At 37.4% G+C, this 13874-nt stretch overlaps 1 protein-coding gene across 1 annotated transcript in view; it reads left to right on the top strand.

Moving 5' to 3' along the window:
• Nucleotides 1-13874, top strand: part of NBAS (NBAS subunit of NRZ tethering complex) — a gene marked incomplete at its 5' end in the record, with an annotated part of 176103 nt that overhangs the window by 27973 nt on the left and 134256 nt on the right. The window contains 9 exons of the mRNA XM_084262245.1: nucleotides 2072-2135; nucleotides 3237-3430; nucleotides 4499-4756; nucleotides 5906-6031; nucleotides 7082-7233; nucleotides 8117-8251; nucleotides 8515-8593; nucleotides 9242-9346; nucleotides 9614-9750. Coding sequence (XP_084118371.1) covers nucleotides 2072-2135; nucleotides 3237-3430; nucleotides 4499-4756; nucleotides 5906-6031; nucleotides 7082-7233; nucleotides 8117-8251; nucleotides 8515-8593; nucleotides 9242-9346; nucleotides 9614-9750 — 1250 coding nt within the window. The remainder of the gene's footprint in view (nucleotides 1-2071; nucleotides 2136-3236; nucleotides 3431-4498; nucleotides 4757-5905; nucleotides 6032-7081; nucleotides 7234-8116; nucleotides 8252-8514; nucleotides 8594-9241; nucleotides 9347-9613; nucleotides 9751-13874) is intronic.

The following is a 13874-nucleotide window of genomic DNA, read 5'->3' as shown; positions in this document are numbered from 1 at the left end:
TATGCTGTGTTGAATTTCATTGCAGTCTGTACATTTTGCAGTAGTTACTGTAAGGTCCACAAAAGCCACTTTCTGACATTAAATATCGATGCAGGTTTCTCTAATGAGTAAGATGTCAAAATTAAGGCAGTCGTCTTCTCTTTGTGTATCATAATGAGGTTAAATTAAAGTTTTCAAGAAAAAATACAAAAATAAGATAGGAGATATTTAAATCATTAAACACTTGTAGAGATCAGACAATGTGCTGCCATCCTGAACACTTCTCTGGTGTGCTGTTACCTTTTTGGTCTGACTGTAAGAGCGAGGCTACTGACTTGGAAACCCGGCCGTGGTGTTGTGTAGCTTGTTTTTGTTCTTACAGGTAAGCTGGTGAGGCTGTATTGACTATGAAATTATTCTGGGTCTGGCAGGGATGGAGTTAATTTTCTTAATACCAACCCATAGGCGCTGTGTTTTGGATTTGTGACTGGAACAATATTGGCAGCACACCATTGTTTTAGCTACTGCTCAACATGGCTTACACAGTGTCAAGGCCTTTTCTGTTTTTTGGTCTTCTCCTCCAGTGGGCAGTTTGTAGGTGCACACAGCCCAGACAGCTGACCCCAGCTGATCAAAGGGATATTCCATGCCATATAACATTATGCTTGGCAATGAAAAAGGAGCAGGGAAAGGTCTTCGGTAGGTAGCTGTGGCTCAGAGATTGGGAGGGCATCAGTCTGCTGGTGGGTGGTGATGAATTACTGCTTTTGCATCACTTGGTTTTTCTTTTTTTTTTATTTTGCTTTCCTTTGCTGCTTATACTGTATTTGTTTTGACCTAAAACTGGTTTGGCTCTTGCTCCTTCTGTGCTCTCCTCTGTCTCACCGGGGAGGGGAGTTGTGCTTAGCTGCCAGCTGGGGTCAAACCACCACAGAAATCTAGTTCCAAGCTTATTTAGGAAAGTACTTTAAAAGAAAGAAACAAATAAAAGTCCTGCTGCAACAATGACAGAAGTTTTGGATGTTTCTGTATGTGTGTATGTTTGGTATGTGTGTATGTTTTCATATCCATCTGTCTGTCTCTATATATCACTCTGTATTTTTAACATGCATTTCAGATTTTTGTGAGAATAAACTTTGCTCAAGGGTTTTTATAGTGAATTGTTTAATTTTTTTCCTTAATGAATATGTATTTTGAACCAGTTTTTAAGATGAGGGACATATAGAGGAATACTGCAGTACTTGATTGTTTTCAAAATGAGTTTTGTAAGTAAAATTGGTGTTCCTGTATAATGGATGTGTTCATAATGTGTGCAATTCCTACTTATTATCACACAAACATACTTCTTAAGTTAAAGTAGCCTCGTATTTACTTTCAATTATTAGACCTTTCTCTACTAAGAAGTAAGCCTGACCCAAGACTGCTTCTTCATGAATGAAAACTAGGGGCAGGATTGCTGTCATCTATATTTACATAGTTCCTGTGTATTCTAATGTTACCAAATAAAATTTAAAAAGACAACACAGGAAAAGCTAATCAATTCTAAATGCTGCAGTGCAGTATTGAAGAATATTCTCCTGATGCAGTCGTCTTGAAAGGGGCTTTAGAATTATGAAAATAACCATGGTAAATGCTTAAAGCACTGTACTGTGCTCTGTGTAGTGCTCCTAAGTACCAGCTAACAGGAGGAGTATTTTGGAGGTTCTTCTTTTGTATGCTGGCAGTCCTATGGATAGACATGAAAAAAGAAACACGTGGTGGGGTTCCATTATTTTGTTTCAGTAATCTGTAGAGTGTGATTACTGTTTAATGCTGCCTACAACAGGTCTGATGGTATTCTTATTTTCCAGTATGGTGGTTTTTGAATCCTGCAGTTCGTTTTGTTTTGATTTTGTTTTAATTTAACTGTTAAGAAACAAAGTACAATGTCACTAAAGTAGCTGTATGGTTTATGTTCAGGAAAAAAATGAATTTTGTGAGAGCATTTTCCTTGAAAAATGAGTGGTTCAGCAATAGATAAAATAAACAGGTTGTATTACAGGACTGACTAACGTATAATCTTTTTTTTTTCTTTTGCAATTCTTTTTTCCAGCCGGGTTATGATGAGATCAACCCAGACTGGAGACTGTCTAGTGAAAAAAGAAAGAAAATAAAAGGTATGTGGCATGGTTAGTTTGTTATTTTATACCACTGTAGTAAAACATATTTTTACAAATATGCAAAGCTATGAAATGGCTTAATTAAATCTCAATTAAAATAGTCATCAAAACTATATGTATGATTTGAATTTGTAGCTTGGCATAGCTAAATGACCGTCACAATAGGGGTTTTTTTAAAATCCTCTCTTAGGAATACTTTTGTAGCTGTAACCATAAATAAAAGGTTATTTCAGTTAGTACAGGACTTCATTTATTATTAATCATGTAATTATGACTGTAGAATGCTGAATATTCAGCAGATGGCTCAGCTTGTTTCAGAAGTCGCTACATCATGGTATTGTAGGTAACACATCAAACCCCAACAAGAGTTGAAGTATTCAAGGAGATCAGTTTAAAATTCTGAAACAGAAGGACTTTGTTACATCCAACTGGATTTGCCAGTCATGTCATTCTCTCTATTCTTTTCCCAGAGTTCAGGCCACTGTGTGCAGCCGTTTATCACCTGGCTATTCATGGCTCTTCTAAGAGTGCAGAGATCAATAGCTATTGCATGATCCATTCACTGTTTGTTTGGCGATTCTGTCTTTGGGTTAACTCACCTGACCTTCATGGGTAGGCTGCTGACTAAGCACTGAAGTGGCAGAAAAGTGATAAGCTGATCTGTTTCTCAGTGCTGTTTGGGGAGAGGTTGGAAATGACACTGTAGGGAGCAAACTGATGTCACTCTTTGGTGAACATTTTGTCCCAATATCCAGTTACCATAATCAAAACTATCTTAAAAGTTATGGGGACTGTGTGTGTTTTTGTTGGTTTAATTTCTTGACAACCTCATCTTGTAGGCTGCTGCAGGAGCTTTGTTCATAGTTATCACTTGTCCTCAAAGCAGTGTAACCTTTTCTGACTTTCATCAGGATTATGTTTGTTGCCAGGGAGATGTGGTCAAGGATGCCCTGAAATAGATCTTAATCAGATATCTAAAGTTTGTTGCATTTTGTGCAAATGAATCAGTTTACTATGGATTTGTTTACCAAGTAATATTAAAAAACTAGGTCCAAGTTACCTTTCTTTCTATGACACTTTCTTGCTTGTTTATTTTAGATAAAGAATCCTATTACCCATTGATAGATGTGAATTGGTGGGCAGATAATTCTGTCATCCTGGCTCGCTGCTCTGGTGCATTGACTGTGTCATCCGTCAAGACATTAAGAAACTTGCTGGGAAAGTCATGTGAATGGTTTGAGAGTTCTCCTCAGGTCACTTCAGCTCACGATGGAGGATTTCTAAGTTTAGAGGTGAGGAATGTGCACAGGTAGAGATCCTTTTGTAGTGCAGTAGGGAATAGTTTGCTTTTATCTATGTAATCCTAAGGGTGTTACATGTGTGTGTGGTATGGTTTAAAAACCATGAATTATTATTGCTAATAGAAGTGATTCTGTTTCCTAATCTCTAGTAAAGCATTGCAGAGAAATACTCAACTTGCTGCAGTTCAACCATCTTAAAAACTTAATTGTCATATAACTTCTAGAGAGAGCTCAAACTCCTAGAAGGCTGAGTCTTAATGGGAGGAATCTTGCTGCAGGAAACAGTTTGTGTCAAGTTTTGACTGCTTTGTATGTTAGTAATTGTTATTTGAAGAATACTGTATGCCTCCCTCTCCCATTTTGAAACAGATGCCTCTTACAGAGTATATGTAAGAGAAATGAGGAACACATTTAAATTAAAGACTAAGCCACATAAGACATGTATTTTTATTCATCTTTAATAGGATTCCAGGAAGGAATCAAAGATAATTTTGGTTAAGAAGTTTTCTTTGCAGTGACAGAAATTATGTTTTCCTAAGATGTTGAAATAGATCTTAAATATCTTAAAAAAAAAAAAAAAAAGAAAAAAGGAGTTTAAAATAGTATTTCAGAGAATATCTCAATATTTGCCAAAGCTTTCATGTGTGCTTTTTGGAATGATTTTCTATTGTTCTGGAAATTGTGTCTAGCCAGTGACCTGCTTTCAGAAAGCCTTGCTTTGGATAGCTTAGAGTTGGAAACATTGCTGTATGCTGCAGTAAGCTATGTAACAGATGTCTCCATACTCCATGCTGTCTGGGGCTGTGTTGGACATTAAGTGTAGTAGTGGGTTACTACAAAGAAGCCTTCACCTGTGCTGCAGTAGGTAGGGGATGACGCCTCAGATATGGGATGCAGACGGTTTGTGGAATATATTAAGCAAGCAGAGAAAGAAAGGGTTTAAAGGATTCTGAAATTTTGAAGTACTGGAAGTGGAAATGCACTCAATTCTCACCAAATTAGTTGAGATGTGGTAGGTGGGCATCTCTTATCCACCCTTAAAAATTGTTTTCTGTGCAGTGTGAGATAAAACTTGTTCCAAAAAAATTACGTTTGGAGAGCAGGCCTGGTGATGAAGATGATGGAGACGATGACTCTGACTCAGATGATGAAACTTCTGCTAAAGACAGATACTTCAGCTACCTAAAGCAAGGCCTGTACTTTGTGACAGAAATGGAGCGATTTGCTCCTCCACGGAAACGCCCACGTACTATTACAAAGAATTTCCGTCTTGTCAGTTTAAGATCCACAACTCCAGAGGAACTGTACCAGAGAAAGGTGAGTATCAAAGGAAAGGTCATGTCTGCTAATGAGATTTATTTAGAAAATACTTTTTTATTCTTTTTTTTTTTAACAGAAGGATCTAGACATGTAATTCTAAGGGTCTCTTAGTTGGCAATGTGCTATGTTAATTATCTAAGGGATCACTGTTAGGACCACCATGATAAGAATTCAGATGAGATGATGTTTGCAGGTCACTGAGGAGACACGGTGCATCATTAGCCTGGCCAGACTTGGAAGTGTAGTCATGTTAGTGTTTATAAACAGTGAAAGACCTGGCAAACACATTGATTGATTTTTAAATAGTCTGAGGAAAAGGAGGCTGAGGGCATCCCTTATCACTCTCTACAGCTGCCTGAAAGGAGACTGTAGTGAGGTGGGCCTTGGTCTCTTCTCCCAAGTAACAGGCGATAGAAGAAGAGGAAATGGCCTTGGTTTGCTCCCGGGGAGGCTTAGATTGGTTATTAGGAAGAATTTCTCCAGCAAAAGGGTTGTCAAGCACAGGAACAGGGTGTGCAGGGAAGCAGTTTGAGTTACCATCTGGGGAGGTATTTAAATGGCATGTAGATGTGATGCTTAGGGACATGGTTTGGTTGTTAGACTTGGCAGTGTTAGGTTAATGGTGGGACTTGTTGTTAGAGGTCGTTTCCAACCAAAACAATTTTGTGATTCCAGGATTCTAAATTAGTTCAGCTAGTTATTGGCCAGAGAATGAATTAGCTTCTACTGTGATGTTAATATAGTTTTTGTGCATGTTTTTACAGGCATACACACAAATTAGCCCTTTGTCTAATTTTTACTGAAAAATAGATACTTCTTAATTTTTAAGACTGCTCTACAGAATACTTTGCCCAGTCAGTTTCAATTGTTCTGATGGTAAACTGGAGAGGTCTGCAACTATCAGAGTTTCCAGGGAGTGCTGATGTCATATCAATTACCAAAATAACTTCTTCCTTTTTCTTGAGGATTTTTCTAGAGGTAGCTGTCAGATCCGAGTTGTACTTCTCCATATCTTGAGCTGTTCTCTTACGTACCTCCTTAAGCATACAGTAATTATCCCTCTACCTGTTTCAACACACAGAATTAATAATTGATTGTTTAATATGGAAATCAGATGACTTTCACTTTCATGTGTTTGCATTTTAGATTGATAATGAAGACTATGGGGAAGCTTTGTCTTTGGCTCAGGCATATGGCCTTGATTCTGATCTTGTGTATCAAAGGCAGTGGAGGAAATCAGCTGTTAACGTCGCTTCAATTCAAGACTACTTGGTGGGTTTGTTTTTTGTGATGTGTAGGCTTCCTTATGACTATGGCTGCATTACCTTCACAGGAATTGAATTCTCAGTTGCATTCTAATTTATGCAGCATAAGTTGGTGACAATTTGGAGAGCTGTCCTGCAAATTCCACTTTGTATATCATGTGGAAGAGAGCAATCTTGTTCATTTAACTTGAAGGCCTGATCTGGAGACTTTGGAAATTAATGGAAATCTTCATTTGGATATCATCTAATTTCTGTTAAAAGTGGCATGGTTTCTGTAGTGTAATCTCTCCCCCATGTGCAGCAGTAGCTTGTTACATTGTTATGTGGCAAAGTCAGATAATAATTTAATGTCAAAATAAGATTTTACAAGCAGCCAATCTCCATGTGCTATGTAATTTCAACTGGAGATCAGCAGATAAGGCCAATAATGTTTCATGGCAGAATCCTACTGGCATGTGAAGAGGTTGATACTGAGAACTACTTGAGTCCTGTTTTGGAATACACTCAACTAACAACTACATTTTAGCCCCATCAAATTTTCTTTAATGTAAGGAGGAGTGAACTAATTGGGGAATACAAATAGTATCTTTTGCTCCTGTTGTGAAAGTTCTGCTATGTCATTTGGCATTTCTGTGCCCTGTTCTGTCACATGTACTCTGAGGGAACTGTGCTTTTTTGGCATGCTTTGGCTCTCTTTCTGTTGGTGGGCTGTGTGCTGTGAGAGTATTCATTAGCTTTAGGATGCAGTTTAGCTTTCTGCAGTTGGGAATTGGACTTCTGATAGTCAGCTAAGAGTCATTTGCAATGCACTGCAAAGGGGCTTCATTCCGTTACATTAACTGAATAGAATTAAGGCTCTGTACTGATAAACAGAACTGTAGGCTTAGCATTTGTGGGGTAGTTTTCTCACCTCTTGTTGGTTCATGCTACCAATCATCAGATGAACTTGACATTTACTTAAATGCAAGAAACACATTAAAAGATTCTTAACGTCTCTGGTTTCACTGCTTTGGATTGAAGCATATAATGTTCTGCTTATGCTTTTGTTCTTCAACAGAGCAAAATTAAGAAGCGTGCATGGGTTCTTCATGAGTGCTTGGAAAGAGTTCCAGAGAATGTGGATGCTGCTAAGAAGCTGCTTCAGTATGGCTTGAAAGGCACCGACTTGGAGGCCCTTGTGGCCATAGGAAAAGGAGAAGATGGTGGCAGGTTTGGGAAGAGGGTGTTTTTGTTTCCTTTTTACAGAGTCACGGGTGGCGTCTCTTCTATTAATTTGGCAAAGTTTTTTTCTGTTCTTTTAATCACTACTAAAAATGTTTAGATGCTTTTCAAGAATATAAAAAAGTTAATGCTTTGACACAAACTATTCTAAAGATTTCCACAAGGTACCAGTTCTCTTTTTAGCTTTTACAAAGGTAACATTTGTACTGTGTTTTCCCTCTTCTCTGGATGTCCTTTATTTTCTCCATCATAGAGAAATTTAGATATCATGATTTCTCTGTGGGAATCTATTTCTGCTGCATCATCTGGAAGCTGCAGCTTTAATGCCTTTAAAGACATTTTATTGTATCTCTTAATTGATGAGATGATATTCTCATGAGGGGGGGGAACAAAGCAAATACAGTGGGTCAGTGGGGAAGTGCATGTAGAGGCAATTCTCTTCAGGGTTCTTTTCCTGGTGGTGGAAATAGAACACGCTGTTCTTCCTCTGTGCAGTCATCTCACCAGTATATGCCGCTGCCAATCCCAGTGGTTCCTAAGCAATTTAGAAACTTTTAACAGACTCATAGCTCTATGGTTGGTTGAGCGTTTTTGGTTGGGGTTTTTTTTTTTTTGGCTGGTTGATTGCTTAGTGGGGTTTTTTTTTTTGGTTGTTTTGTCTTAGGGAGGGGATGCAAACAAGGTGGTGCCTCTTGCTGGCTTGTGATTACTGCCTGATGCTTTACGACAGCAAAACTCATTTATTACAATTTTCTATACAAGTTTAGATGTTTAGTTGAGCCATAAATAAATAGAAAGGTGTGGTACTAATTTGTTCGCCATACCTTCTTGCTTGCATCACATTGATTGCCATGTTGACTTTGTCCTCCAGATTTATACTACCGGGGGAGGTGGACCTTGACATTCCCTATGAAGACATTTTGTCACCAGATGAAGAAAAGGATGCTAGAAAGGAACAGGAGTCCAAGAAACGTCAAGAACTCCTATTATCAGTAAACTTCTCAAAGTAAATGAAATATTAGGCCATGCTTTATTTGTGGTTACTGGTTTATACCATCTACACTGTTGCAAGGATGTAATTACTGTCATGTATGTTTTTCATAATAGGAAAGTGGTTCAAATTTTAATTAGCACTGTATGTCAAAGTTCTTGGTTTACTTCTTGATATATTCCAGTGAACAAAGTCATTAAAACATATAATCATTGTCTTCATATGCATATGATGTACAGTATCAGTTGCAAGTGTGAAAATTCCTGTTTTGAACACAGGCTGACACTGGAACAAAAGGAACTCTGCCGTAGCAGGCTGAAGCTGTTAACTTACCTTGATCGCCTTGGAACCTATGAGGTGAGAGCAAGTTCTTCTGAGTTCTCATTCCATCGGCATTCCTATAACTTTTCATTACATCATCATATCTTTTTTTGTTATATATTGTACTATTAATGTTTATAGCTCTCTTCTGTTCAGGCTACTGTGTTTCTCCTGCTGCGCGATTGCAAAGAGCCTGCTTCTAGTGTTGAGAAGTGTACTTGGTCAGAAGCCTGCTTTGAACGTTGTGTCTGTGGGGAATTAAGTTGTGCAGCATGGGATTTGGAGCTGATTCCCTCTGTTACTCTAGTTAAGATTCAGATTTCTTCTTCCATGAGCTTAGTTTTTGGAATGTCCAACTGTGTTTTGCTTAGTTTTTTAACTTTAATTTTGCAGTTTGCTTAAGTCACGTAATGATTTTTACCACAACTCTTTTCTAACTAGTACTGTTAAAATAATAGTAATTAAAATAACAGTAATTAAAATAAAGCAGGACTTGGCTTATCAATCAAAAATCCATCTCTGTTTTTTTTTAATGCTGAAATAAATAAAAAACCAGCAGCATGCTTTTCCACATAGGTCTCCTACATGATTTTTATCTTTGTATGAATTAGTATGCTTTTTGATGCTTTAGCAAATCTTGCATAAAACCCAATCCTTCATAAATTGTGGTTTTTTATTTCTTAGGAAATCCTTGGAGGTCCTCATGCGGCTGAACAGCACTATGATGCTGAATTCTTCAAGAAGTTCAGAAATCAGAATATTGTGCTTTCAGCAAGAACTTATGCTCGGGTATCAGTATTTGTTTTGCTAGAATCTAATTTTGTTTTGGTATTTTTATTAAATGCAGTTAAATGCATTTCCCCCCCCTTCTTTGGACTTGGTTGAATCTCAGTGGGAATTTGAGAGATGTGTGGGAGGTTATTTATTTGATTGTAAATAAATGCAGAAAATTTTCAAGTTAAATGTTAGTTGCATGACCTAGGCTTACATCCCTTGCTTATTTTCAGTCTGTATCAGTCTTAAGCTAGTTCTTCAACTTAATGTTTTTCTCTTTAGGAAAGCAATGTCAGAGCCCTGGAAATTTTGTTCACGTTCCATGGACCAGCTTTACTTCCACACAGACAGGCAATTCTCTCCAATTTTCCAGAGACTACTTCACCACACGAATATGCTTTCTTGTTGCCTGAAGCTTGGTAAGGGTGCACCAGTGAATATTAACTTTTTTTTTTTTTTTAGGTTAATACTTCAATTAGTTTCCATATGTGGCAGTCTGCTGTTGGTTATTACCTAGATCCAAAAGACCAGCTTTATCTTTATGCGCTTGACCAGGCTTCACTTTCTGCTTTACTTTGTGCTACTCATGGAAGCTTTTTAGTCTCTTTCAGTTGTTATCAGGAAAGTAAGAACTTTCAATGCTCTTGCCCTCATTACACATTAGAGGAAGCATGCCTTTTCTGACATGAAACTGTCCAGAGTTTCACAGCTGTAAAAATACAAGTCTATAATTGTTTTGTGGTAACAGCCAGCATCAGGCCATTAATAGTACAAGTGTTTAGGTCCCACAATTACATTTTTCTGGATTTGTTTTGAAATTTAACTTAACATGTCAACCATCACTCACAAGTAGTTTAATGATTTTCAAGTTACTGATTCTTACACAGCTTGCTAAGGTACAGTTACAAAAAGCTTTAAATCCACGCTTTCCTACTCTTTCATTTCAGCATAAAATGTTAAGTTACTGTCAATTTCAGGTAAATTGTCATGTGGGTCTTCCTCTATCATCATTATAATGTTCTGTGTATTAATTGAAAGATTACTTTTCTTCTACGGGGTTTCTTTGCAAAACACTTCAGTTAGGAAATTTTGAAGCGTATTGTTCAGTGCCCATAAAAATTGAGGACACTTCATTATTTAGTGTTTTACAATAGGAGACTTTGAAGTTTTACTTCAGAGGGATAGTTTTTCGTGTAGCTAATAGAAATTTTCTTGGGTAGTCTTCCAGCATTATAGTGAAGTTAATCACTTCAAAGTTTTAGTAGTCCCATTTGGGTAATTCTCCATGTAGAGGAGTGGGGGTTTTTTCCTTTCTTTTCCCTCTCATCAAATTACTTTCCTTATATTTTTCCTAGCTTATCATGCTTACCACTCTCTTCCTTTCTGAGCAGAAGTTAGTCTTTTTTTCATTATCTGTAATGCTTACTAGGGCCTTTTTTGTTGTTTTGGTAGTATTAGCAACACATTTAGTTATGTACTTAGGTTGTGAAAATGCTTGTTTTATTATTTACTTTAGGGCAGCTGCTAGGATCATGAAGAGGTGTTACTGTCGCTTTTATAAATTTGGTAAAAAAATATTCCATTTTTTTCCTCTTTTGTTTTCGTAAGATTTATAATGCAAGAGGGAGGGAAGAAGGCTCTTCCTAAATGTGGTTATAATATTTTGTTGGTGTTCATAAACAAGTTCTCCTTTCTCAAGGGTTGGTTGTTTGGTTGTTGGTTGTGTTGGTTATTTTGTTGTTGTAGTGGGGTTTTTTTTCAAGAAACTGACTTATGTACCAAGAGGCAAAATGATAGTTAAAATAAAACATTTCTAGGAAGGATGTGAAGTTATGGGTTAAGAACTTAGTGTCATCTTCTGTTGAAAAATAGAAGTATGTAGTTTGAATCTTTATTGCTGTGGCAGACAGAACTTTTCAGTGCTAGGATCAGGGATGTGCAGGTTCACACTTATTTTTAGAATGCAGAATGGCTAATGCTGTATGTCTTTGAAGTGTTTGCTTTGCACAGCTGGATAATGGGGATGAGAGCAAATCCTATATGCACAAATCCCATATACTTATAAAAATGTTTTATATACTTGATCTAACCTTTTCCTAAAACTGTTTCCCTGTTACAAAACTGTTTACTCACAAAGTATTGTTAAATATGCTCTCATAAACTCTATTAATGTAATAGAATTAAATATGTATTGATGAAAATACCTGTTAATGAGAGAGCATAACTAATGAAGTAGACTTAAGTTGTGCAAAGTAACATTTTTCTTATTAATCTGGAAAACGTCGTCATTCTAATGAGATGAGCCTTCTCAGCACTCCAAATAAAACAAGTGTCAGAATCTGAAGTTATAGGAATAAAAATGAATTCACTGATTGAACAAGAAACTCTTTCATTGCCACATAATGAAAAAAATTTACAAGTACTGACTATAATTAACAAAGTTCTGAAGAGAAGGAAAACATTTGCAAAAGTGTAACACCCCATTTCTTAATTGGTAGAAAAACGTCTGTAGCATTATAACTTGGTGTCTATTGAGCTTATGCAGTTTATAATTACAGTGGTCTTGGAATAAGGGGTCATCTGTCCCCATGAACTTGGACTATATAGACAAAATCCAAAAGATTCTGAGCCAGGTAAATGACTTGTTGTGGTTTTCCTTTCTAAATTTCACACTGTTGCAGTTATGAAATAAGAGCGTATGTTAGGTATCAGAGGGATTTTCTGCTTTCAGCTGCAAAGAAGACAGGTCTCTCTAGTGAATTCTTTTAACTCACTGTTTTTCTGAAAATTTGAGGCCATAATTATCTGTGCCAAGAGATTCCAGTAGGGTAACTGGTTGCTGTGGTGCATGTGGTGAGAACAGTAACGTGTCAAGTGCACAATGGTGCCCATGATAAGATTTCGGCATGCTCCAGTGCCTGGCTTAAAGAATACCTTGTTGATGCCTTCTGCAGCTTGGACCTCTTGCTAAGCAGTGTGTAGCTCTGGAGGCAGGAAAGACTTGGTGGAGGAAAAAAATACCGTAGTCTGTCTTCTGTGAAGACCTAGATGGCCCTGTGTTTCTCTAGGATGAAGGACTGCTGAGAATTGACCACACTGTGAATGGAGCACTTCAAACAAGATGGGTGGCTCCCAGCTGGAGCTCTCTGAGGTTACATCAATACTTATGGAAATTCACCATGTAGCTCTGTTTTCTCTTAGTTCCCCTATGTATAGGGGAATCAAGCTGAGGAAAAACTTGAGATTGTACGGCAGGTGCTGCCTTCTTTGTGCGTGGAACTGCTGAGGTGGGACAAATAGGCACCTCTAGCTATTGCCAAGGCAAAAGCATTGAATTGCAATTGCATGCTGTACACCACCACCACCCAGAATGCACAAAGAAGTGCTGTAACTGAAGAATTTCATTACCTTTGAGAAATGTTTTTGTAAAGGTTGCATTATAACTGCCATTTCTTTTCATCTGGAGCCTCCAGTTCAGATGCAAATAGTAAATTTTAAGTACCTAGTGAAAGAAGGGCTTGTTTTGCTAGTGCATTCCATAGGCATAAAGCAGTTGTTTTTCTTGTTGCTGGCACATGTCATTTACACTAGGATGGCATTTAGAGGACTGTGTTATAGAAAAAAATAATGAAGGCATGATCAGTCAAGGACGAGTTGCCATAACAAATGTGGGGGAAAGTAGGAGAATTCCATCACCACCCCTCCCACTGGGTTTGTTAAGAAATATTTTTTTTTTCTCTCCTGTATCTGCTTGTAAAAAGTCTCAAGTGGTAGACAGCCTTTTGTTTCTCTTTTTTTTGGCACGTTTTGTAGTTTAGCAGCTTTAGGGGTCACTCTCAGAACTGTTCAGGAGGAGGTTTGTAATGTCTGAGCAGAGGATTTTTATATTCATGAGACTCTTGAAAAAGACTACGAGTTATATAAGCTCAACAGCTCCTAGAGCTGCAAAGGAATCTGAAATACTAAGACACATTGGTGGCTCTACGTGCCTGTCTGCTTGAAATTGGTATTGTGATAGACTGATGTTACTTAGTAACGTGATTGTAATAGTGATTATAATGTTTTCCTATGTCTTTATGTACTATTTCTCAGCTTCTTTTATAATGATGGTCTCTGCTGTCTCTTAGTCATTTGGATTCATACTTACTCTCAGAGATCCATCAGATGCACAAACTTCATCTGTTAAGACAACTAGAGCGAAGATAGTAAAATTTAGATATTCAAAGGAGATGGTAGCTCTTTGTAATCTCTGTTTAAATACCTACAGGTAGCATGCTTAGCCTGTGGTTAAGATGGTTGCCCTCAGGTTTTTAAAGGTGATCTCAGAAGAAAATAATGCTTCACTGTCATTATAAATACATAACCAGAGTATTTTTCCTTTTCCTTTAATTTTCTTAGCCATTTTTCTACATTTAGCTGCTATATTGCAGCATTACTGCTCACATCTTAAACTCACAGAAGTTGGGAAATGCAAATATATGGTTCCCTCAACAGACATAAGTCTGCTATATTGCACATTACGCTAGTAGTAAAAATCTTCCCT

The sequence above is a fragment of the Gallinula chloropus genome, assembly GCF_964237585.1.
Source record: "Gallinula chloropus genome assembly, chromosome: 3".
Classification (NCBI taxonomy): Eukaryota; Metazoa; Chordata; class Aves; order Gruiformes; family Rallidae; genus Gallinula; species Gallinula chloropus.
Note: the sequence above shows the minus strand (reverse complement) of the source record. Positions and strands in the feature narration are given on the sequence as shown.